The sequence below is a fragment of the Chelonoidis abingdonii genome, chromosome 6 (genome assembly GCF_003597395.2).
Source record: "Chelonoidis abingdonii isolate Lonesome George chromosome 6, CheloAbing_2.0, whole genome shotgun sequence".
Taxonomy (NCBI): Eukaryota; Metazoa; Chordata; order Testudines; family Testudinidae; genus Chelonoidis; species Chelonoidis abingdonii.
Genome location: NC_133774.1, coordinates 26,224,363 through 26,252,017, shown reverse-complemented (window position 1 = coordinate 26,252,017; position 27,655 = coordinate 26,224,363). Strand labels below are relative to the sequence as shown.

Sequence of the window (27,655 nt, the reverse complement as noted above, 5' to 3'; positions counted from 1 at the left end):
AGGCACCCATGCAATGGCCACACACAATCTGGACTGAGCAATCTGTAAAGTCCATAAAGAGTTTACACTTGTGAATTTGAAGTATTTCTTACCATTAAATTTAAATTTCTAGAATAGTACATATTCCATATTTCTGTACACTTACAAAGTAGACCCTCTCAGAAAGGAAATACTTACAGGAAGTTTGTATCCCTGGTAGTTGTTAATCAAGTCCTGAATGAAAGGATGCTTCAAAAGAATGGTAACTGGAATGGGTTTCAGATCCTCAGAGCCCAATTCCTCGTATATTTTTCTGAAATGCTTCAAGAAAAAAAATCTCGCTTCATTTATCAGGAAAACTGAAAAAGAATCACTTCATAAAACAGATATTACAGTGTGTATTTCTATAAGATATTCTTGCTGAAGGGTTAAAACATTACTTTAAAAATATGCTGTTAACATAATTACAATGATGTGCTTAATCTAAATGTTGTCCTTATATCGCAACAGACAGAACTTTCTTTAGTTTAACCAACCAACCTTATTATTACTGCCTGCCTTCTGCTGACTACTGAATCTATGGTTGTCACCAGCTTTACTTTCTTCGTGATGGAACACTCTTTGTAGAGTTGCCATAGAAATTCTTCCTTCATCTGTGCAATATAAGATTTTTTCTTTTTCCACCAAAGGTTCCTTCTTTATCAGCATATCAGTGTGGGAAAGAGACTGGGAAAAGAAAGCATTTATATATTATGATTCAGTGGTACGTGGTCTAGCATTTAGTCATACATTTCAGTTTGACATTTATTAAGAATCATTGAGGATATACTTCCAAATATCCATTCTTATGATGGAAATAACCATACACAAACAAAATCAGTAACTGGAATATATGGCTTTTGAGAGTAATGGGTACCCACAACTTCTGTTGAGATCAATGGAAGTTGTGAGTACTCAGCCAGGATCAGGTCCAAAGCCCTGTTATAGCAATATCTTTCAGAACACTGGAGGAAGTAGCTGCTTTCAAAATAGTCTTAACTATATATATAGATGTAAACTGCTATTTGCTTTATTGTGTTTTTAATATTGTGTTCTTCATATTAATCACTAATTTACATTAGGGACTGCTAGACCAATACAAATGACAGAATTTTGTGAATTAGACTAAAGGTGAAGTCCTCTCCAGGCACTGGGGATGTTCACATGATGAAGGTAAGAAGGGATTCTTCTACTCCAGGCCATTGAGCTGCTCCATGAAGGCTACGTTAGCCAGATGGTTGCAGTAGCCTTGCCAGGCCTTCCCATGGAAATGGGAAAGGAGAAAGAGTTTAGGAGGAAAGATCAGAATTTTTGGGTTTTGACAGGTTTAGTATAAAGGAGTGGTGGGACATCCATGAGGCAATATCAGATACAGGAACAGAGGAGAGCCCGGATAGAGAGGGAAGGCCAGGAGTAGAGATTTGTGAGCACAAAGGTGATTGATGACTTAGCTACCTCTAGATTAGACTGCCCAATACACTCTATCTAGGGCTAACCATTAAGGCCACAAAGAAATTCCAAATAATTCAACATTCAGCCCATTTTTTTATTAAGAGAGATTCCTATACTGCACCCTATACTGGCTTTCTCTCCAGTATAGGCGGCTTAGGGTCTTTGTTATCTTTGCCTTGAACAGCTCAGAGCCCACCTATCTCAGAGCCCATCTTTCTTTCTCCCTACCTCCAATCAGCAGGGGTTTTGTTACTAATAGAACCCTAGGGCAAAACTCTTGGGACTTGGTTTTTGAGCGTTTTCAGTGAAAGACCCTCAGCTGTGGAATTCCTTACCACACAAAATCAAAATGTGTTTGAGTCTGGCAATCATTAGGATGGGATGCAAGATGCAACTGCCTGTTCAAGCCTTCCATCAGCAGCAACATTTGCACTATGGCACAGCAGTATGACCTTGGAGTATGCAACAGCTGACTGTAAGTCCTTAAAATGCCAGCATAAAACAAATGAGCTGAGAGTATGTTCTGTTTGAATACATGAGACACATTTGGAGAAATGATGCTTCCCTTAAATTTATTATATATGGCAACTAGATATTGTGGAGATTGGCATGTTTGAAACATCTAGCAGAATAGAGTGTTTTTCTGATTTCTTTATCCGAGTTAAACTATTTTTCAAAACTCTGAACTTTCTTGCCTTTTAACTGGTGTCACAACTTAACTTTTTAGTTTTAATTTTACTTTTTTTAGTGGAAAGGGAGAAACAAATAAGTGAAAAAATTAGCTAATTCAAGTCTAACAGTTGACATAATTCTTTATCAAATAAACGTATGTATCCATGTGCTTCAGTATAAAGATAATTGACTTGATAGACTAAAAGAAATATGTATTGGGTAAATACATATTCCAGCACATGTGTTTAAATCATAACTTCTACTAACTTCTCTTTATACACGATATCCAAATTAGACACAGATGCTAAAGTAACATCATTTATAACTGGTGTTATTTTTAAAAAAGTTATGTAAAAACAAAGTAAGGACTTCAGAATTCTCTTATAAGCCTTTTTACTTCATGGAGTTTGACTAACTTAAATATACTCTCCTACATCACAACTACAGCTCACAATATATTTTTTATTCCATTCCCCTTGGTGGTTGTTGAACATATTGGGTGACATTTTGGACCAGAAGTCAGTAGCAAAACTCTTCCTGACTTTAGTAGAGTAGGATTTCAACTATTCACTCTTTTTATATATTTAACACTACTAATAAACTGTAGATGTATGCAAAGAAGAACATAAGATGAAGGGATATTCTGAAAGAATGTTTTTCCAGTACTGCAATTCTTTGAACACTAACTCATAAAAATAAAGCTGTTATAAAGTGAAACTGTTTAAAACCTGATGCCATCTAAAAGAAAAATATCTGTCTTGATACTTCTGTGTCCCTCAACTACACTAACGAAGCACCTCACAAACAATAATGTAGTGCCTCACAAACAGAATGCATCCCTCAACATCCCTACCTATGAATATATACAATAACAAAGGAAAGGGGGGGAAGGAAAGGGCTAATTAGAATTTTGGCAAGCCAGACTTCAGGTTTTCCTCTGCTTGATACCAAGAAGAATAATGTACTGAGGCAGTAGAAAGCTTGCCCTCTGTTTTATAACTATGAACATTATTGTTTTTAGTTATACATAAAGAACTGAGTTACAAATAGATTAAGTGACCTGTCCAAGGTAACACAGGAAGCCTGCAACAAAACCAAGTCTGAACTTTGATAGCTTTAACCACAAAGAAATTCTCTCTATATCTTCAACTAGCAGCCAACTAGGGACAATGTCAATCTTCTTTTACAATCTAAATTCTCCATAAATTCAGTAAAAATACCATGTGTTTTGCAAGATGTTTATCCTGAAATTACAGAAACTATAATTAAAAATGTATTATCATGCAATTATGCATTTGGAAATGTCTACTTTATATTAGTATTAGCTTTACATTTATTTAAAATGTAAACTACTCAGAAAAATAACTAAAAAAATAGGAGAGAGTGGTTCCACATTTATAGTGTCTCAAAGATTTTCATATTAAGTATTCTCACCTTACAAGTAAAAAGTTTTTTTTTCCCCCTTAACTGCGAATCTTTCAGACTCTCCCTGGAATCTTAAAAGTCAAGCTGTGTTCTTTACCAAATGTAAGATTCTGCTTGCAAATTCTGGCCTCAGTTATACTTGCGCTTCCTTTTCCCAAAGCTGTACTGGGTCTATAGTACTAGCAGGGGTAAAGAGTAGTAAAAAAACTAATTTTTGTCACAAAAGTGAGAAGATGTGACTATGAATACATGGGGTAGATCTGCGGAACAAAACAATGCCATTTTTATACAATAACTTTTCAGAGTCGAACTGCAGTTTAAGTAGGTTAAGGAAGTAGTAGTCACTGTGGTTGTGCAAGTGTGGTGAGCGATTTCATCATGTGTACATGTACTGAGCTCTTTAAAAGGTATGAAAAGAAATACATTGTGGCATTCATACCTTAAAAGATCAGTCATGATTTTTATACGTTTGTAAAAAGAGTACAAAGTAATCATATTGTATTGAAAGCTTTGGGTCATTAAAGACTGGGAAAACAGCTCAGCACACTAAAGAAATATGAACATAGTTAAAATGTTGACTTCATTTAATATGTCAATATATTCATAATGGTCTTGAACTTTCAGACTGAACTTTGCCATAAATGACTGAACTTACAGCAATATGTTACTAATCCATCTGACTAACAGGTGAACTGAAATATTTGAAAAAACATACCAAAATAAACTTTTTAAGATCTCCAAGAAACATACCAGAAAAAAAAGTTAATAAGAATGGTAATGATACTGTGATTGGGGTCCTAGTGGGGGCTAGCTGTGGTCACTCAATTAGGCTGGACTGCAAACAATGAGGCAGCCAAACTCCAAAAAACTGGTGGATATTCCAATACTTAGATTTACCAAGCCGGCATAAAACAGCTTCTTCATTACCTTACTGGTCACTCAGAAGTCCAAACAACACAGTTCCCTTTAAGTGATCTAGCCTCAGACCTCCATCCAGGTACCCACGTCAAATATAATGAAAATGTCTGTAAATATTATTTCATCATATAAAAGAAAAGGTTCTACCAATCTCAAAGGATCGGACATATTACCTCCCAGGTTAATGAATGTTTCAGATCTTACCCAAATACATGCTACAGACAAGTCTTATTAACTAAACTAAAATTTAGTAAAAAAACGAGAGAGAGATAGAGAATGGTTAAAAGATCAATGTACATAAAGACATGAGTTAAATTCATTTAGGTGCAGATTCATAGTAGAGATGGTAAGCTTTGTAGTTGCAATGAGTTCTTTCAGAAATAGTTCATATTTATAGTCCAATGTCCAAGTATAATATTCAGGACGTACCAGCATAACTGGGACCTCAGTCTTGTGACTCAAACTTCCCCTGATGAAGCCTAAGCAGATCTGAGATGACAGAATCAGAATCCAAGGATCTTTTATACAATTTAATGTCTTTTGACGAGTTCGAGTTCCTCAGAGAACAAAAGGTAATTAGGATGACTCTGAAGGAGGTCCATCACCGGTACTTAGCTATACGAATTAACATTAGGCCACTTGCTTGTTCCTCCACCATTCACAGTACATTTCAAAGAGAGATGAATACTGAGATAGCCCATGTTTACAATTCATTTAAATGCCAGGATCTTCTTTTGACTTCTGAATTTTCAGAATACAGCATAGACTGAGACTGTTAATTATATTGTCGACCATACTCATACTTATGTAAATAGACAAAACCACAAACATTATCTCCCCACATGTCTTTTGAAGGTTATTTATTTTGCAGGATTTTTAACCCTTTCTAGCCATGTGTCACAGATACATTGAAAAAAAATTGTTTTGCTTATAACAGCAATAGTAACAACCATGATGCAGTTTATCTACTGGGGATTAATAGCTAGCTGGCTTTAGTGGTCTGAGGTTAGACCAAAAGATGCCCTCAGTTCGCCTGTACTGGACATTTATTACCAGGAAATGCCCTGCAATTTTATTATTGCTCAAGAAATAGATCCTCATAGCCTTACTCATATTGAGAAGCATCTTATTTTGAGTATTTCTACTGAAGTTGGCATTGTGTAGTCAATAGTACTATTTCTGAAGAAAGTTGCTACCCAAAATGAGTAAGTGTATCAGAATCTGACCCTAAGTCATCAGACCAGACATTATAACTTGCCAGCACCATTATAGCTCTATTTACTGATTCATATAATCACATTTTACCATATGTGGAGGAGAAACTTCTTTTCTTCTTTGGATGTATGTTCCCGTAGCAATACTAAGTGCTCGGTATACTCCCTCAACAGCATCAGGATGTGAAGCAAAATAAAGCAGCATCTTAGTGTAGTCAAGTTGTGAAGGATCTTTTCTGGCATCAGCAAATAAAATAAAGAAAAACTAGAAAAGGAAAACATTTAAATTAATTCCTGCAAAGGATATTTGGCCAATTTAAATCAAAAGTCTATAGAGAACAGGATTAAATGTATATGCAAGGTAGCGACTGCTGAAGAGAAATATATTTTCAGAAAGAGCGTTGAGAACCTATGGGAAAATCAAGAAAATCTACATTATAATATTTTGTTTTCAGCACTGAGAATTCTCAAAGAACAAGTAAGAATCTGTAAAATCTCACAAAAAAGTTATGACGTTTTACCTCTTCTTTATACATACACTATGTCTCTCTCTATGAATATATACACTATATTTAAAATTAACGGGTGTGAGCTTCATCTTTCTATTCTCAGGTTATTCTTATTTTTTTATTGCAAGTACATTTTTTTCTTTCCTTAAAAAAGTTATTTACTCAAAACTTTTGCTCCCAAAAGTTGTGTTAATTATTATTTTTATACTGTGCACCAAGAATTTGTTGCATAGCTCCCTTCATCAATAATAAAATGTATTCACCACAAACTATACTGAAAACAGTATCCTCGAATAGGTGTCAAATTGGAAAAACAGTGACAGTCTTCCAATGTCTTATGTAAAATCAGGTGCTGCCCAGTCCTGACACCAACATGAGACAGTATTCATAGTAGCTTCTACAGAAAGGATTGTCTCTTTTTATGTGTGTGCTGTAATGAGTAGTGACCATTAGATAATCTAGTCTGTATATCACCAGCCATTAAATTTCAACCAGTTACCATTATATTAAGACCAATAACTTGGGTTAGACTAAAGCATTTCAACCCACTGGGACTAAACTGCTGTGTGCTACTGACAGAAAACAGGGGATACTGAGGTGCCAGCAATGTCTGAGGCCTTTGCAAAAAATTAACATAATTAGGTTTAGGAATGAATAAAGCATTGAGGTACATGGGATTGTTTTTTTCCTCTCACAGCTACTGTTTTAGGCTGTCTGCAGACTGAACCAGGCAACACTGTGTCACTTTATACCCTATTTACATTTTGAAATGGTTGGGTTGTTTTGTTTTTTTCAAATTTAAGGGCTAGAGTTTGGGCAAAGGTGTCAAAAATGGGTGCCTAAAGATATGCTATTAAATATACCTATAGCTGCCTAAATACATGGCCTGATTTTCAAATGTTTTGAGCATCAAGTAGTTCTGACTGATTTCCCTTTGATTTAAGTGCTTAAATATAGATTCAGAAGTCTAACGTTAGACACCCAGTTTTTAAATCTTGGACTTAATTTTTAATAAATAAAAGCTTAGATTCTGGAACATAAGATGGCAGCCATCACAAAAAAATACTGATTCAATGAGCCATTGTTATTCAGCTCATTTCAATTGCTTATTATATTTTCATTACTGTTATTTAACACTTGTATTGTGCAATTGCTTAGAGGCCTCAACCAGGTCAGGGCCCTGTTGTGATTAACACTGTACAGATACAGAGTAAATGACAGAGAGTTTAAAGTCTAAAAGACAAGACCTAGCAAAATTGGAGAGACAAACAAGTGTGCTGGAGTATTTGGGAGAAGTAACAAAAATAATAGGATGTCATTGTATAGATTAACAGATGTATTGGAGCATGAACTTTCGTGGGTGATACCCACTTTGTCGGATGCATGCTGTCATGTTATCAGTGATAGCTATGGTCATTTATGACTCAACTGCTCCCAAGATCTTCTTTTATAGTTTTCTGGAAAGAAATATGGCTAGGTAAGAGAAGTAGGCATTAACATTGCAAAAGAAGAGGTCATGCAAACTGAGAAAAAGGACCATTGTGTTAAAAAAGACAAATGATACCTTAAATTATTTACAGTTTTCAATATTTACCATTATAAGATGCTCCTGTCTATTAAAAGCCAAAGGCTCTGTAGGATTTTCTGGCATTTTTAAATCTTCACTACCTTTAAACCATAAACCAACCTAAAAAAAAAAAAGTTACTGAGTTTCATCCCCTTAAAAAGAAATAAAGGGGACTGGACTGTTCTGTTCTAAAAATCACAGAAAGAGCTAGGGTGACAAAGTATAAAATCTGTCTCTGCCTTTATTCAAGTTCAGAATTTGTTGTTGTAAGTAACAATCTGCTTAACATGAATAATTTAATTAGATACTTGGACACTTTGCAACAAAATCTTTTCATGAGCAAGTAAATACTGAATGTTATGGTACTTATACTGCTACTATCTACATACGAATAATTTGTATTTAGAGATTCCCCTGAAAATACCAAGCACTGAAACTTTATTCTTTTTGCCTATACCTATGGGTCAATTGTGGATTTACTAAATGCCTCTTCATATAGTTGCACTACCCCAGGAGCTGACTAGGAAGCTGTTTGTGATGCAGAATTGCAATCTGCCTCTTGGTATCCCCCTTCACCAGATGAGGTGTGTCCTTTGCTAGCCCTATAACTGACACACTGTACAGCCTCCTGATGCACCCATAAAACTGTGCTGGCTGGGATTTTGGGAGGCAGAGATAAGGGTTCTCATTCCTGCCTCACTCCCAGTCCATACACCGGGGGAAGGTGCCCATAATGGCTTATGGAGGTCAGCAGCAAGAAGTAAGGGGACACCTTATAAGCCATTCCTCTACTGCATGGACATGCAGGACAAGCCACAATCTAGTCCCTACTTGTTATGGACCAAAACTTACACCTTTTATTTAGGCAAAATTCCCACTGATATTTTAAAATTCATTTTGGTCAGTAGCCTGTCTATGGAAAATGTGTGTGCATATAGATATAATGTCAGAATATTCTTGTTTTTAGTCTCACTGAGGTTTATTTTTTCATAGTTTGCTTCTTGGAATAGCAACATAGAGTAAATAAATATGATTGTCATGACGTGAGTATGAAATAGAGAACGAACCTTGTTTAAACTTTTATAAACCTTATTTTCAATTAAAAGTAATATTCGGAATATATTTCTCATTGGATTAATAGAACAACATGGGCATTTTCAAGCCATCTAAATAATACCTGTAAATTTTCAGAAATGTTGACAAAAGACTGTATAGCCTATAAATGTATATACTAAGTTCAAATCTTATTGGGACTGTTTCTTTATTAAAGCTTCTTCATGTCCTTTTCTCCCCTTTTAGGTGAATCATTACCTTTTCCACCATTCACAACATACAATACTCTGCATTTTAATACAAATATTTTTGCAAGAGTCAGAGTTAATATACAGTATTAAGCTGTTTTTTCAAAAACACAGGAAGTGCCAAGAGAATTTCAGAGGGGAAAAATTGTTAAAATAAATTTCTGTACTGGATGCTTTCTATAGACAGGTTAGTAGGGAGAATTCAGCAGGTAATTTAGAGATTAAGTGGATTTTCATGTTAGCTTTGCAGGTCCTCCTTAACAAAGAGTTCAGTGGCTTTTCTTTACAGATAACACAGCCTTACATGGCTGAACAGCTCTTTTACCAACTCAGTGCTATTGCTCTTTTCTTACTTTCCAGACTGTAACTACTGACTCATTAACTCTATAGTGCATTCTGTTCTACAGATGATGACTCGGTAATTCTACATCAAAGAGTTAAACATGTAAAAGTGACTAAACATCTGTAAATGTCAAAGAGAAGGATATGAAGTTTGTAAACGGTAGCTTTAAATACAGTGAGGCAAATTCTGACCTCTATTTCCCCATACAATCCCATTGATTTCAGTGTAGTTTCAAGGTGTAACTGAGAGCAGAAATGCCTATTAATTTCAAACTTTGTCAGGAGAATTGTGTGTTGGTTTTCATAAGTCTGAAACGCTTGATCACATTTTCTCCCATGTGTATTTATGTTGTAAAATTACAAAAATTGCAACATACAGTGCTGTCCGTTAAAATCATTGGATCTCTCTGGTATGATTTGTGGTATCCTAAGGCTTTTGGAGGCGTTCTGCAGAATTTAATAGACTTTGGGTAAAGTTTTCAAAAGCAGTTAAGTAATGAAGCCTAAGATCCATTTTCAAAAGTGACTTAGGTACTTCGGAGTCTGGTACTGACTTTTGATGAGACTGAAGCTCCGAAGTCACTTAGGGTACGTCTACACTGCAATTAGACACCCGCAGCTGGCCTGTGCCAGCTGATTTTGGGCTCTAATCCTTCCATGCCTATATACAGCCATAGTATTTACTGATATATAGCTCTTGGTTTGTGCTATGTTCTCTGCAATAGAAAAGTGAGACAGGTGGAATCTAGGTCTGGAATAACACATCATTACCTCTTAGCAGAAAATTTTATAGCCCTGACATATTAATTAGTTGAGCTACATTTCTCAAGGGATTTAAAAAAAAAATCTGCAAAGATCACTCCATGCAAGAAAGTACTTGGTGGAAGGGAGAGGAAAAGATGAGAATGCTACCTTTTTAGCACTAAATTATAATAGTCTTACCCTTTGTAAAGAATACCTTCTTACCTCAGTAAACTTAGTTTTGTTTTGCTAGTTCAGACACATTGACATGGCTGCAGGGCAACTGCCAGAATGCTCATACTTCATAGCACTCATATCAGATGCTGAGTTAAAAGGATGTTCAGTCTAGCATCCTGTGTCAAAAATGCTGCATTAACGTTCTGTTGACTTTGGAGCTGTTGGTGTATTTTTAATCTCTAGTACCTCAGTGAAAAATACCGCAATAATGTGTAGGTGGGTGCAACATCTATAGCTACACCTTTTTGTGGGTTTTCCAGCTTTGGCAGGGTTAGTTTCTTTTCAAATGTCTTGGGACACTTGCTGCTGGAAGGTAGTTGGATCGGTGAGACTTTGGAGAAAGAAATTCTGAAAATCACAGGCTTCTGGAATTTTATTGCCAACGTTTAATTTTGCAAGAGGAGCAGTACAGATGCCTATGAAAGGTAACTGCTGCCTTCCCCAAAATTCTTTTACTTTCATGAAACCTCCCTTCCCAAAAACCTTGCTGAACTATGCAAAACAAAGACCCAAATTAAAATTTTCTTATGCATTTGAACCAAAGAATCTTATTTCCCACTCACTGCAGGATGAAAAATCAATCTTCATTTGCTAAAATTGTTTATTTAACTAAGTCAAGATAAAATTACCAATATTTTACAGCTAAAGTGGAGCTCTCAAAAACAAAAAAAATCTGGATAAATTAAAAAGAATAAATAACAAGAATCAAATAACAGTCTGTCAGTTTCTGATTTTCTAGAACAGGAGGATTTTCATTAGAAACTAGTTCCCAAGGAAAGAAAGAAATGAATGTCCAGCATCCACCTAATTAGTCTGATTCTTGTTATTAAAAACTGTGGATGCGATTTGCAAATATTGGACTCAATCTAGCAAAGTTTCTTTGTTTTCTCTGCATAAGACAAGTTTCACTAAAAGAGCTCCCCAAAATACCAAAACTATTAAAATTCAGATTGAGTTTATAAAACAAAATGAACAAAACTAATATGCCTTTTGATTAAAAAATACAAAATAATATTATTCAAAAGAAGAAACAATTATAACCTGATTATAGTATTCCTGTGTAACAAAGCCTGATCCAGCTTCATCAACAGCCTTAAAGCTGTGCAGGGTATTAAGGAGCTGTATCACAGAGGGAACTGGCCATGGTTGAGCTGCTGTTAATAAGAATCTGCACCAATCAATAAGTTCTGAGTTCACCATTAATGTAGCTGCCAGATTTTGTAACTATAAAAATAAAATTATAAATAGTTTGGACTACAGTTGTGTGTAAGAATATACATTTCTTACATAATTAAAATAAAACACAATACAATTTTATATAATTATACAGAATGAATTTTCTTAACTCTGACAGAAGATAGCCATCAAACCCTGACTCTCCACTTTTAGACACTTAGCATCAGATTGTGCCATGTCTTAATGTGGTTGCACAGGTGAGTAAAATAATCCCTCAGAGCCTGCATAGTCATTTTAGGCATCCTTAGACCCTGAGTCCCCCAGCAAGATGAAAGCTGTGTACTTGGTACTCCCCTCTAAGATGGTGGATGGGGAGGAGTAGGTGGATCCTCAGTTCTGTTCATACCCACAGACAAGTCAATTATTATCTATTTGCAGTAGTGCCCATTATGTGTAAAGCAAAGAGGGTAATATATTGCACCTAGTATAGGGCTCCTCAGTTAGGAGTAAGATCCTTTTCCTAAATTCCTAAGAAACTGGATTTGTAGCCTTACAGCATCATCTCCCAGCTCAAGTCATCACTGAGGTCTCCTGCAATGAGATTTCTAAGATAGATGATGGGCTGAGGGTTCTTCCTATTTCTTCTTGGAGATGAGGTTTTCACTGTACTAAACCAAACAAGCAGCAATGTCTAGGGGTGCACTTAAATGAAAGCCTAGTTTGGGAAATCTAACACCTGTAAGGACTAAAGATACACTCTACCTGATATAACACTGTCCTGGGGAGCCAAAAAATCTTAACTGCGTTATAGGTGAAACCACGTTATATTGGGTCGTGTTATATCGAGGTAGAGGTGTACTTAAGAATGTGTTGCGGGATACATAAATAGATACACATTTTATATTAGTGATGTAAGTAATCCTCCATTCAGCCTGCATGCATGTCAACTACTAACAACACTACTACTAACATACACTAACATCTGGACATCTGACTCATATTCTTTCTATTTAATTTCTTTACTATGAAAAAAAGAGAGATGTATGGCCTGATTACAAGAGGTACTGAGCATCTGCAATTCCAATTTTTAAGTCAATGGGAGGTCCTGTTGCTCAGAACCTTTTAGGACTGATCAGGTACTCAGTGAAATTCACCCATGTGCAAAGAGCCCACACAAAGTTCTGTCTACCACTTAAGTCCCAATTAAAGCCTTAATGTTAACCCTCTTTCACTGTAAGTGCATTTCATCCTCTGAGATTAAGCCTTTTCCTAAAAGAATCCAAATTTGCTAAATCTGGTAACCCTCCTTATCCCATGGATTTGGACACATGTGCTGTTAATAAAAACATAATCATTTGGAAAATTTAATGTTAACACAGAAAATACAAGAATCTTGGAGAAACATATTTAACACTACGCAGGTCCAACCTCTTATTCTCATATTTTGGATTTACAGTTGAATAAAGAGCAAAGCTGGTCTTATGGTTAAGCACTGAATTGACCCAGGAGATTTAGGTTCTATTTGCACCTCTGCCATTGAGTCTACTTCAGTCTTGGTCAAGTTACTTAATGTCACTGATTCTCAGTTCCCCCTCTGGCGATAATTCCTATCCCCACAGTGGTGTTGTGAGAATAAATTAATGTCCGAAATGCTCATATACTATAAGTGAGAAAAGCATAAATAAATAGAGTAATAAAATACGGATTTAAATCTTGTCATAGCTGCATCCACAAACTTACTCTTACAGAAAGTAATTGATGGGAGTAATATCTGGGAAGACCCTTTAAAATTATTTGTTTTGCTTCCTTATGGTAAGAATAAGGCCACATTTACTATGTATAGCCCAGAACTGCATATTCACCAGCCAAACTGGCAAAATGTTCAAGTGATGAGATCTACAGAAATGAAAATATCAATTAAAACTTACATCTGAAACTGTGAGGCGCATCCATACATCAGGAAGGCTGTTTGTTCCAAGGTTCAAAGTAATCAAGTCAAGAAGAATGTCAATAAATATTTTATTTGATATTAAACCTAGTGAAAAAATAAAAATGTGTCAAATGGATAGCAAAAGACATAGTTGCAATTTCTGAATGGGAATATTGGTATAAAATAAACTACATTTCGAGTATTTACTTTCTATGATTACAGAAAAATTACTTGTACTATCAGTGCAGTTCACAAAAGTATCCTCTGTTGTTCAAGCTCTTACATTTATATATATAAAATATACACGTTGTGAATTACACCACATGCATGGTCCTTATAACCCATTTTATAGCTACCTAATAAACTTCAGAACCATATGATAAATTGCATTTATTTTGCATGTTTGACCTCTTTGCCTGTACTGTGATCACTAATCCATCTTTGACTAGATTATATTGACAGTTAATAAGTAGAGAGGCCATCACAGATGCTAGCTGCCACACACCAACATAGTCTTGTATATGAATATCATTATTGCTACCAATGCTTTCTTTTGATTCAAAAGATCTATATTCTTCAGTTTAGGTTAATTAGAAAACATCAGATGCTTACTCCTGAAAGCAAGTAGAAATGAAAGAGTGGAACTTTAGAGGAGACCACAATACATTTGCAGAAAATTCCAGCTACAGTTAAATAATTTAACTTTATTTCAAAATAAAAATTCTTTATGAAAGCCCAGCTTTTGAAAATTGTAGATATCTAATGCAAAGAAGTTTTCTAATGAAATTAAAAGAAAAAAATTACTATGTCTATTTATCTTTGATAAACAAATAGGTACTTTTATTTGAATAAATAGAAAATTGAGATTATATGCAAAAATTTCATATTTAAAAAAGGAAGATTGTGGTTGCTGAGGTAAATAAGACAGATGAATTGAGCCCCTCAGTTTAAAGTTGGATTTTGACATACAGACAAACTAGATTAGGATTTATTGTGCAATCACTGTTCAGGCAATAAAGTTTAAAATATGGATTGAGCCTCATATGACTTCAGTTTTGAGAGGCAAAACTGATCTTTGTCTGGCGAGTATTACTGCCATGCTTCTAGAAGATTGGATTTTCATAGGGCCTCTAAGTGACATCTTCACCAAACACCATCAGAAAAATAGCTATTTTCTTACATTTCTCTTAGCCCTGGTCTACACTACGGGGTTAGGTCGAATTTAGCCGCGTTTGGTCGATTTTAAAATGAATGAGTCTACACAACCAAACCCGTTCTGTCAATCTAAAGGGCTCTTAAAATTGACTTCTGTACTCCTCTCCAGTGAGGGTCGAATTTGGAGTAGTGCGGACTCAGTTCGATGGTATTGGCCTCCAGGAGCTATCCCAGAGTGCACCGATATGACTGCTCTGGACAGCATTCTGTCCAGAGCGACTTCTGTGAACTCTGATGCACTAGCCAGGTACATAGGAAAAGCCCCGGGCAATTTTGAACTTCATTTCTTGTTTGGTCAGCGTGGTGAGCTCAGCAGCACAGGTGACCATGCAGTCCCCCTAGAATAGCAAATGAGCTGCAGCATGGACCAAAAGGGAGACACTGGATCTGATTGCTATATTGGGAGAAGAATCTGTGGAGGTCGAACTCCGATCAAAAAGATGAAATGCTAATATATATACCAAAATCACATAGGGCATGGTGGACAAAGGCTACAACAGGGACACATAGCAGTGCCATGTGAAAGTTGAGGAGCTCAGGCAAGCCTACCAAAAGACAAAGGAGGCAAACAATTGGGCCAGGTCAGAGCCCCATACATGCTGCTTCTATGATCATCTGCATGGCATTCTAGGGGGGGACCCTATTACTACCCCACCACTATCCGTGGACACCAGCAAGGTGGGAGTCTCACGCAAAAAGGAGGAGGATTTTGTGGATGAGGAAGAGGAGGAGGAGGACGAGAATGCGCAGCAGGCAAGCGGTGAATCCATTCTCACCGGCAGCAAGGATCTTTCCATCACCCTGGAGCCCATACCCTCCCAAGGCGGGATCCCCGACCCCGAAGCTGGAGAAGGCACCTCTGGTGAGTGCACACTTGTAACTACAGTACAGGGTTTAAAAGCAATAGTGTTTAATGTGTGATTTGCCCTGAAGAATTGGGATGCATTTGCAGCCAGTACAGCTACTGGAAAAGTCTGCTAATGTGTCTGGGGATGGAGTGGGAATCCTCCAGGGACATCTCTATGAAGCTCTCCTGGAGGTACTCTGAAAGCCTTTGCAGAAGGTTTCTGGGGAGGGCTGCCTTATTTCATCCTCCATGGTAGGACACTTTACCACATCAAGCAAGTAGTCTGGAATCAATGCAGCATAAAGCATGGCAGCAAATGGTCCTGGGTTTTGGTCGCATTCAAGCAACATTCAGTCTATATCTTTCTGTATTAGCCTCAGGAGAGTGATATCATTCATGGTCATCTGGTTGAAATAGGGGAATTTTGTAAGAGAACAGTAAAAGGACCCCATTCATGCTGGGCTGTTTGTGCTTGGCTAAAAGGGATCATCCTGGAGAATAGCCCTGCGGTGGGGAAAGGGGTGAAGACATCAAGGAGAAACACACACAACTGTCACACCGTAGCCTGGCCAGTCATGAAACTGGTTTTCAAAGCCTCTCTGGTATGCAGCATGCCTAGCTGTGCTCTTCTAATAGCTCTGGTGTCTGGTTGCTCAAAACAACTGCTAGGCAATTTGCCTCAACGTCCCACCCCACCATAAATATCTCCCCCTTACTCTCACAGATATTATAGAGCACACAGCAAGCAGCAATAACAATGAGAATACTGGTTGCACTGAGATCTAATCTAGCCAGCAAACAGCGCCAGTAAACTTTTCGTAGAATCATAGAATATCAGGATTGGAAGGGATGTCAGGAGGTCATCTAGTTCAACCCCCTGCTCAAAGCAGGACCAATTCCCAACTAAATAAATAAAAAAAAAAGGCTGCCCTGAGCCCTCCTCACCTACAAGGAGAAGGCAAGGGAGGGGAGCATTTAAAGGGATGGTGCCTGCTCTAGTTAGGCCTCAAGTTGAGCTCCCCTTTAACCTTGTGCATTGTTACAGGGACACATGGGGCTGATTCCTCCAGTGCAATTTATGAACGCCCAATTTTTAAACGTCCAAAGACACATTCTACCACCATTCTGCACTTGCTCAACCTATAGTTGAACTGCACCTTACTACTGTCCAGGCTGCCTGTGTAAGGCTTCATAAGCCATGGGAGCAAGGGGGAAGCTTGGTCCCCAAGGATAACTATTGACATTTCAACATCCCCAATGATAATTTTCTGGTCTAGGAAGTAAGTCCCTTCTTGCAGCTGCTCGAACAGCCCGGAGTTCCTAAAGATGTGAGCATCATGCACCTTTCCTGGCCACCCCACGTTGATGTTGGTGAAATGTCCATTGTGATCCACCAGTGCTTACAGCACTATTGAAAAGTACCCCTTGTGGTTTACGTACTGGTTGGCAAGGTGGTCTAGTGCCAAGATAGGGATATGCATTCCATATATTGTCCCATTACAGTTAGGGAACCCCATTGCAGCAAAGCCATCCCCTATGACCTGCACATTTCCCAGAGTCACTACCCTTGATAACTGAACATCAGTGATTGCACTGGCTACTTGGATCACAGCAGTTTCCACAGTAGATTTGCCCACTCCAAGTTGATTCCGGACTGACTGGCAGCAGTCAGGCATTGCAAGCTTCCACAGGGCTATTGCTACTCACTTCTCAACCGTCAGGGCAGCTCTCATCTTGGTATTCCTGTGCTTCAGGGCAGGGGAACGCAACTCAAAAAGTTCAAGGAAAGTGGCCTTACACATGCAAAAGTTTCGCAGCCACTGTGAATCATTCCATACCTGCAACACTATCCAGTCCCACCAGTCTGTGCTTGTTTGCCGGACCGAAAATCAGTGTTCCACTGTATAAACCAGCCCCACTGCTGCCATGATGTCCCAATTGCCATGGCCCGTGCTTTCAGGAACGTCTTTGTCCATGTCCTCCTCACAATCGTCCTTGTGCTGGCATCTCTTAGCCAAGTTCTACACATACTGCAGGACAATGCGCAAGGTCTTTACAATGCTCACCACAGCAGTGGTGAGCTGAGCGGGCTCCATGTTTGCTGTGCTATGGCGCCTGCATGGGTAACCCAGGAAAAAAGGCATGAAACGATTGTCTGCCATTGCTTTCACAGAGGGAGGGAAGGGAGACTGATGACATGTACTCAAAACCACACATGACTATGTTTTTGCCACATCAGGCATTGGGAGCTTAACCCAGAATTCCAATGGGCACTGGAGACTGAGAGAACTGTGGGATAGCTACCCACAGTGCACCGCTCTGTGAGTCAATGCTAGCAGGTATTGAGGATGCACTCCGTCGACTTAATGTGCTTAATGGGGACATACACAATCTACTGTATAAAACTGATTTCTAAAGATCGACTTCTATTAAATGGACCTAATTTCATAGTGTAGACATACCCTTAGCTACAGCCTGGACTTCTTGTGCTTGTTTATTTTTTTTAAAAACCACGCACATAATTATATAGATTTTTTAGTTCTGATTTTATTCACTTCAGGCAATTCTTTACTCTTTATGAAGGCAGTTTATAAAGAAAAATTTCAGTGGCAATGGGCACTAAGAATCTGTTTGACTACCACATAGCATAACTAGTGTGTTTTAGGAACTGATTCTCTCTCTATGCCCCTTCCTCCTTTCAGGCTGTGACTCCCCACTACTGTGGGACTTTTTGTGATGAGTGTTCTGAGCTTGATGAGTCAACCTTGAGCCTGTTGAGTCATACCTGACCCTGACTGTTCTGAGCTTGATAAACCCATTTAAGGTAATTCCCTGTGAGTCCTAAGGGTCCAACCAATTCACAAGCAAGAATCTAATAGGTGACCCAATGCAGGTATATAGGCGTCTAATGAAAGCAGCCACTCCAGTCTGTTCAAAGCCACTACCTTCTCAGGGATAACCCCAGCAGTTTGGTAATTCAAGCCATGGCTGGCTGGCTGGCTGTCCTGACAGTTTGAGCAGACTTCTCCTTATATGTGTGGCTCCAGTGCCTGAGGTGGAAACCCCCTGGGATGTTCAGCACTGAGATGATGAAGTTAGTCCAGAGCCTTCAGGATCAACTTGCCCAGCTGCAACTGAAGAATGCCTTTGTCTGCTCACAAATCCCAGCAGCTCTAGTAGTGCTGGCTATGGTCCTTCTGGAAAGGCTCACTTCTGGAAAGGTTTGAAGGGAACTGCCAGACATTTTGTGATTTTGTTAACCAATGCTGCCTTTTGTTCTTGATGTGTCCCATAACGTATCCTGATGACCAGACAAAGGTGGGCTTATCATCAATTTATTGACCGGTGAAGCCCCTAACTGGTTCTTGCCACTTTTGGAATAGGTTAGCCTGATCCTTACTAATTTCAGTGAGTTCATCCACCCCTTTTCATTGACTTTTGATTATCTGAATTGCACTTGTACTATTAAAGCCTCTGAAACTGCTGAAGTTTCTCTAACAAGGCCATTGGCCATACTAGCACATGCTGCTTACTTTTGGCATATGGTTGCTGATACTGGGTGGAACCAGGCAGCCCAGATCTACCACTTCTGCCCCATTCTAAATTCATATATTGAATTGTATACCTGGACTGCCAGCCATTTGTCCGAGCAATGCCAAGAAGAGGACACACCCACATGCCCAGTTTATCTCTGCTCCATTCTGGTCATCCCCAGAGGCTGTTCCAGGACCAGAGTCTATGCAGACGAGAATGAGGCAAAGGTACTTCACAGATTAGGAAAAGGAGTATTGGTGGCAGAACAGACTTTGTGTACACTGTGGTGTACAAGGCCATTTCACTACTGAATGTCCCTTTTAAATCCAGATCCTATCCCTGGGAAATGACTGTGTCCAGCCCCATTAGAGGGTTTGCAGCTGGACATAACCATGGAGTCAAGTCCTTCACATGTACCCCCTCTTCTGCCATCATGAATCTCATATGCACTGTTGTTGTAGCTGTGTTGGTCCCATGATATTAGAGAGACAAGGTGGGTGAGGTGATATCTTTTATTGGACCAACTGCTGTTGATGAGATAGATCAGCTTTCAAGCTTACCTGAAGAAAAGCTCTGTGTAAGCTCAGAAGCTCATCTCTCTCACCAACAGAAGTTGGTCCAATAAAAGATATTACCTCACCCATCTTGTCTTTCTAACACGTATCTTGGAAGACACAAATTGTTACCTTCCATACCTGCTGGTCTTGCTCTGCCTCTGCATCCCAACTATACTTCAGGTGAACTGCATCCAATTCCAAGCTTGTGGATTCTGATGTCTAGTAATTCATGGAGTTCGCCAAAGCTAATCAACTTGCAGTGCGGAAAAACATCACTCCAGACCTAACGGAATTGACTGACGGTAGCATGCCATCCTCAAGTCCAGTCACACATGAAACTGCACCCCTCCAGGTTGAAATCCAAGACCATCAGGAAACTTTGCAGTTCTTGACCATGTTCAGCATTCCCTGAACCATGGTCCTGACATCTCTTGGAAGATGCAAGAAATGATTTGAGTCAAGCTACTGCTGCTGACAACTGACACAAACTCTATGACTGCCTCATCAACCTCCAGCCAGGGGCCAGAATTCCATTTGGATGGATTTATTTCCTATCGGAACCAGAACTCAGGGCCTTATAAGAATATGTTGTCAAGAATCTTGCACAGAATTTAATTTGTCTGTCCATGTCTCCTGCTGGAGCTCTGATTCTGTTTGTTAAAAAAAAGGGTGGCTCCTTGCGTCTTTGCATAGGCTATCATGTGTTGAACAAAATCACTATTAAAAACAAGTATCCCTTTCCTTTGTTCAACAGGTTGTTGGGAAGGATAGGTTCTGACAAGTTATTTACCAGGCTTGATAGTCGCAGTGCTTACAATCTAGTCTGAATTTGAAAGGGTGACAAATCAAACTGAGTTTCTCACCTCAGCCATATTTCCAAATGTTGTCAATGACATTTTCAGGGATGTTCTAATCTAGACCAGTTCATGGTGATCTACCTGGATGACTGTGAGGAAGTGGGATTTTTTTGGTAATATTTCTGTAAGTCCTATGTGTGCCTCAGTTTCTTCCTGTACTTTGCATTGCCACCCGGGAGGGGGAGGGGAAGGGTTAACACTTCTTCTGGAACAATGCAGAAGATATGTGGTGTGTGTGTCACCTTGTTGTCTGGGTGAAATGAATGGGTTGTTAAGGAACTGGCTGAAACCAACCCAGATCAACAGAGGATCCAGCAGTACAATGGAAGCCCCAGAGACTGAACAATCTATACTCAACAGTGGGAAGTTCCTTCAGGTGCAGCTGGAAACTCAGCAAGGCCCTGCTTGGAGAAGAAAGGACTGAAAGGTGACCATCGAGGATAAAGGGCTGGCGTCTGGAAGAGGCTTGCTGCTCTTACCTGGAACTGGAATAGAGAAACAGGGACACAGATGGTAACCATCACAGCTTGGCTGGCATTTACACTGGCTTGGTCAGAAAGGACTATAGCTTAACTTTTGCCTCTCTGTGCTATCCCAAAGACTATTCAGTTTCTGTATAACGAGTGACTAAAACTTACCATCTTTTGAAAAGGCTGCTTGCTGTTGCTATAAATACTAAGGGTATTGATCTCTGAAGGGGTACAAGATAAGCCTCCTGTAGGAGTCTACCTTCACAGGATCCACTGTAGGGAGCCATGGAGAGAGACATGGTTTGCTGGTGATGTAAGGCACAGTCTTGGAGTCTTGAGGACCCTGGCCTGCCCCTGTGGAACCATGTTGATACTTGGCGCCCGGTCCCTACTGGGGTCACTTCGCAAGCGACTGGTAACAGGCTGACTATACACTAGACCCTGTGGATCCATGACAATGACATCCTCATCTTCTCAGAAAATCAAGCCTCACACAACCAACATGTCTGCCTGGTACTTGAGTTTCTACAAGCAAATGGCCTGTACAGGATACCTATACCTGAGACGTTACATCCACCTTTCTGTGAACTTCTTAACTGTCATTTTCCTCAGCAAGACAGGTATGGACCTCAGGAGTATCCACAATCATGGACTGGGTAGCCCAAGAAATGTCTTTGATGTCCAGTATTTCCTGGGATTTGCCAATTTTTATTGGTGATTCATCCAGGGGTTTTCAAAGGTGGTGACCCTGATTACTTGGCTGCTCTGGAAGAATACTATATTTGCTAGTACACAAGAAGCCCAGGCCACCTTTGATCAATTACATCAGCACGCACCTTGGTACATCTGGACCCAGCAAAACCCTTTGCTGTTGAAGCAGATGCCTCCAATTATGTGACTACAGTAGTATGATCACAGCGACATGGGCCCCAGGGTATGCTTCATCCTTGTGCATTTTAATCCTGGAAACTGATGCACATGGAGCAAAACCATGAAATCTGTGACAAAGAACTGCTGGCCATCGAAGCTGCTGTTGAAGAATGGTGCCATCACCTGGAAGGTGAACTTTTCCCAGTCCAGGCATGCGTGGATACTTGTGAACTGCAAGAGCTCTCAATCAATGCCAGATTCATTGGTCCCTTTTTTCAGGTTTGACTTCATCCTGAATTATCCCTCAGGTGCCAAGAATGGTTGTCTTGTAACAGTAAGCACAAAGACAAAGGAAATGGGACACAGTCTTGAAACCATGCCATTATGCCCATGTGGCAGTGAACAACACCCCTTGCCATCTCTCGTGAAGTCCCTCCTACCCCTTGATCCACTTGCAGCTAAACTTATGTTGACTGAAATGGACCTAGCTCCTGACTCAAAATTCTTCATCAGGAACAAGATTCTCTTGGTTAAAGACCAGATTTATATTGCTGATGGTCAACCACTTCTAGCAATACTCTGGCTATGTCATGATTTGTGTTCAGTCATTGGAAAATGTTGAGGTTGGCGTCTCAAAAATTTGGTTGTCAAAGCTGCAATTGAAGACTTTCAGTGCCAGTCCTCTGGACACATTGATTCCACTGTGAACTCTGTCTCAACCTTTGGAATCCATCTACAAGGACTTTATCACTGAACTTCCAGATGCCCAGTGCCACATAACTGTGCTAGTCATTGTAAACCTATTTCCAAAAATGTTCCATTTCATGCTGTGCCTTCAAATTCCCACAGTGGAAGTAACAGAATGACTGCTTTTCAACCATGTCTTCAAACTCCATGGTCTATTGTCCAACATTACATCTGACTGAAGATCACAGTTCATTTCACATTTCCGGCTAGAGTTGTTCAAGCTCCTGGATGTGGATTTATTGGTCTCCTCAGCTTATCACTGCTAGACGTATGGACAGACGGAACACAAAAACCAAATTCTTGCCCTAAACCTCCACTGCTTAATCAATTACCATCAGAATGACTGGGTTTGACTCCTCCCTTTTGCCAAATTTGTGTATAACATTTCTGGTCAGAGATTAACCCACCAGAGTTCTTTTTATATTAGTTATGGCTTCCACTCCCAGTTCCATCTGTCTACAGCACAAGTCTCCCATGTACCCACAACCTCCAACCTAGTGGAACACCTGCACTGCATCCAAGAAGAGTTGAAAGCCCACCTAAAACCGACGAAACAGAATTTCAAATGGTACGCCACTCTCCATTGGCAGGGAACCTGTTACATAACAGATGGAGATAAAGTATGGCTCTCCAGGCTGACTTTGACTCTACCTGACCTTCATGAAAGCTGGATTACCGATTTGTTGGCCCATCCAACAGATCAGTCAGTCTCTGTAATCTTCAAACTCCAACTGCCCAAGATGATGAAAATGCATCCAGTATTCCACATCTCAAGAACTCCTTTTCCAGATGAGTTCAGCCTCCACCAGCATCTGTCATGGTCCAGGGACATGAGGAGTACCTGTTTAAGCAGATCTTGGACTCCAGAGTTCTCTGAGGAAGCTTATGTACCTTGTTGATTGGGAGGGTTATGATCCAGCTGATCATTTGTGGAGGCTGGCTGACAATGTACATACACCTGCCCTACTTAGAGAATTCCATCAGTCACACCCAGATATACTTTTCGGGTGTTAGGGGGGTGTACTGTAATGAGTGTTCAGAGTCAGAGGATGAATCATCTCTGATCCTGATGAGTCATCCTTGAGTCTGAGTGTTCTGAGCCTGATAGGTCATTGGAGGTAAATCCCTGCAAGTCCTGAGGGTTCAGCCAATCCACAAGCAAGGGTCTAACCAGGTGATCCCCAAGTAGGTATACTGGCTCCTAATGAAAGCAGCCACTCCAGTTTGCTCAAGATTACTACCTTGTTGGGGATACTCCCATCTCCCTGGTAGTTCTGACAGATTACTCCTGCTGCAGCCAAAGCCTGTGCCTGCTCTTGCTCCAGCCTGTGCCAGCTCCTGCTTCAACCACAGCATACTGCCCAGCTGCCCTGACAGTTTTCAGTATCTACCTGATCATGGGAATCAGCACTTCTGACAACCTGTGTGCTGGGCTTCAATCTTGAAAACAGGTGAGCAATGCACTACATAAGTTCTAATGCACAGAGGTAGCCTGGGGCCAGTAGGAAGTCACGCACGCATATGTGTGCATGCATGCGTGTCTTGGTAAGGAAGAAATAGGCTGTGGCAAGTATGAAGTCTGTTGGCAGAGGCCAAGGTAAGAGAGGAAATCCAGAACTTGAACCCCTAAATGGCACATCATGAATTTAAACACCAGAGGTGATTCCAATAGACCGGGGAACAGAGAAGAAATATTTGCAGGATAACAGACAGATAAAGGTGCTCTGATATCACCTCTGGAATAATTTTGGATATATATTATGAGAAAAAACACCTTATAAATTTAGCATTTGGTGGACCATTTGCTAACATACATAGAATCCCAGTTTGTGGATTTCATAATTTGAAGTTATTACCCACCAAAAAAATAAACTTTGATGGAAAAACTCAAGGTTACAAGAGTCACATGATCAAAAGGAAGCTTTATAAGTTTGGTAAAACCTACACCATTATTTATGGCGTGAAGTGCTCCTTAATGGGAAGCTTCATATGCAGCATGTTCTTAATAAATTTAATAACCAGGTACTCTACCACAGATTTACTGTTACTGGTTTGTGGGTGGGTGCACGGGAGAGGGAAGCAAAGTCCCTTAGAAAAGCAGTAGGCAGACCACACTAAGACTATATAGTATATTTTTATATATTTTAATCAATTAAAATCTAGAACTTCCCAGTGGTTTACCATGAACATTTGGAATATCAGAATTCTTATTTTCAGGTTGTTGGTTTTTCTTTCCTCTTCCAGCATGGCCATGATTTGGGTTGTTTTAAGTAATTTTAAATAACCCATTATCAACTTTTCCTAACCTTGATTTATGCCATTTTCCTCTTTTGGCTCTAGTCACTCCTGCTCTGGACATCTGCTGTCTGTTTTCCCTTACATCACATCATGGCTTAGTTTACTTCTCCCTCCCATATCTCTTCCTCATAGGGTCTCTGTGAAGTAAGATGTACAGGACCCTAATTGGCTCCATGTTCCTAAAAACCCAATTGCCTCCTGCTTATCTGCAACAACGTCCCAAGATGTAGCTATCCCCTAGTTTCACCTTTTGTAAAGCTACATGGAGTTATGTAACACCCCTTCTTGGATAGTCCTAGAATGTGATTGTGAGACAAGGAAATTCAAGAAATTGAGTCAATAAGTATTGGAGATACAAACTGGGATGAAAAGAGAATCATAGTAGAGAACACTAATCACAATTAATAGCACTATGACTGGCTGGTGAGATGTGGGTGCATGTGGTCCCTATGTAAGCAGGGCTATGCAATCACATTGTTCACATAGGCTAAAGCCCCATCTCTTCTGATGATTTCAGAACTGACTCTCTAAGCCAGACTAAGTCTTTCAGTATCTCCACATGTAGCATGGCCTATTTCCTCACCCACCCCTGCCCCCAAATGGTGTCATTAGGACAGAGATCAGCAGGGAGACAGGGAGAGGCTAATGTCAAGAGCAGGAAAATAAGATTCAAAAAAAGATTTTAAAACATAGTTTACGTTTTTCAGATAGCTTTTTCCAATTTTAATGTATTTCCCTGTTTACTTGGTGAATGATGAAACTACTTCTGAATGTAAGATTACATTTTAAAAAACAAAAAGGATTTAATTACTTTTCTTCATTTAATTTTAGATCATATTTGTACAGAATCACCTTACAACCATTTCTGAGTATGCTTCATGTTGGGACAGCACCATTTCTTTAGTGTTCTGCAGCAATCCACCTAAAGAAATGTACCCAGTATTGCTAATCTCCAGCATTCAAAAATCATGACCCAGCAGCCCCCCCTGCACCAAAATCATGAGATTGACTTAAAAATAAGGCGATTAAAAAAACTGCAAAATTCAGGTTGGTTTGTTTTTAGATGCTTGAGCCTTTTGCAGTCAGATTTTCAAGCTTTCCTCCACAACCAGGAGGCTTGAAACTTCCTTTAAAATAAAAATTAAATTAACACTGAGAATCTAACAATTCCAGGAGCTGGTGCTTTAAGAAACACACCACGTCATGAAACTCATGATAAAATTGTGAGAAATGGCAACACTATGTACCAAATAATGCACCTAGCACAACACATACCATTCCATGTTTTGTTCCTTAATAACAGGATTAGTAATGCTTAGCCAATTGATCGATGTGATTGTTTGAAAATCATATCTTATAAAAGATGTATATTTTATAAAGGTATTCTACCATCTTCTGGTGCATGATTGCTGACCTCTTGTTCTGACTCCTATTAATGAGCTGTACTTGATCAGCCCATCATCCATTAGAGTAAGCATGCATTCAAAGGCTGCATATCTATTACACAATTGTGTTTATTACATTATTGAATCTGATAACTGCTTAGATCTAAAGTATTTTGTGTGTATACTACACATATACATCTGAGATACCTTCTGCAGTTTTGCATTTGAAGTACCTTATATCCAGAGTACACTGCTGATCTTCTTGATTTAGAAGTGAGTGACACCTTGAAATTCATTTTTACCACAAAGTTGTTTCACTTTCTTAAGACCTATCTGAGTCTTAGTCCCCAGGAAAGTTTTGATGACCATGAATATCATAAGTAATCTCACTCCATTTTTCTTCTAATACAAATTGGATGAGAGTAGAAACTCAATTTTCTGGAAGCTGTTTCTGATATTGGTTGTCTTTCTCCTTGACTGGAACTGAACTTCTAGCAGAAAGTTCTAAGGAATGAATTCTGTGACTTCTTTGAGTGTCCATCTGACAGAGACAATCAACAATCAGATAGGTATAAATGGCTCCAATTCGGCTCTTGTGACGTTATTGACATGAATTGTGACCGTATTGATTATTTTTGCAACTAAGGTCCTATAGTTGCACCAAATATTGTACAAAAGTTGTCGAATGAGGTGTCTATGACAAGGTTATGATTTGCTGGTTATGATTATGCTGTCTGTATGTGTGTGTCATTTTTGTATTTGAAGTTACAAATATTGGCTATGTACTTGTATCTCAATGTGTTTGATTCTAAGAAGCCTCAGTGAAGCATTTGGTCAGCTTCTTAAGAAAGGACTATTCTCAGTAAGTGCCTAATCAAGAAACGCTTAACTGATTACAGGTCTCTGGAATAACAGAGACCTGGTGGGATAAATCACATGACTGAAGTACTATCATGGATGGATATAAACTGTTCAGGAAGGACATGCAGGGCAGAAAAGGTGGAGGAGTTGCATTGTATGTAAGAGAGCAGTATGACTGCTCAGAACTCCAGTATGAAATTGCAGAAAAACCTAAGAGTCTCTGGATTAAGTTTAGAAGTCTGAGCAACAAGGGTGATGTCGTAGTGGTAGTCTGCTACAGACCACCAAACCAGAGGGATGAGGTGGACAAGGCTTTCTTCTGGCAACTAACAGAAGTTACTAGATCACAGGCCCTGGTTCTTATGTGGGACTTCGATCACCCCGATATCTGCTGGGAGAGCAATTCAGCGGTGCACAGACAATCCAGGAAGTTTTTGGAAAGTGTAGGGGACAATTTCCTGGTCCAAGTGCTGGAGGAACCAACTAGGGGCAGAGCTCTTCTTGACCTGCTG

General features: G+C 39.4%; 1 protein-coding gene across 1 annotated transcript in view; it reads right to left on the bottom strand.

Moving 5' to 3' along the window:
• Positions 1 to 27,655, bottom strand: part of LOC116824566 (sperm flagellar protein 2-like) — a 39,684-nt gene extending 12,029 nt beyond the window's left edge. Inside the window, exons 1-7 of the mRNA XM_075066912.1 lie at positions 26,516 to 27,655; positions 13,501 to 13,607; positions 11,438 to 11,620; positions 7,803 to 7,895; positions 5,791 to 5,964; positions 520 to 705; positions 178 to 300 (exon numbers count right to left, since the gene is read on the bottom strand). Coding sequence (XP_074923013.1) covers positions 178 to 300; positions 520 to 705; positions 5,791 to 5,964; positions 7,803 to 7,895; positions 11,438 to 11,620; positions 13,501 to 13,521 — 780 coding nt within the window. The 5' untranslated portion in view covers positions 13,522 to 13,607; positions 26,516 to 27,655. The remainder of the gene's footprint in view (positions 1 to 177; positions 301 to 519; positions 706 to 5,790; positions 5,965 to 7,802; positions 7,896 to 11,437; positions 11,621 to 13,500; positions 13,608 to 26,515) is intronic.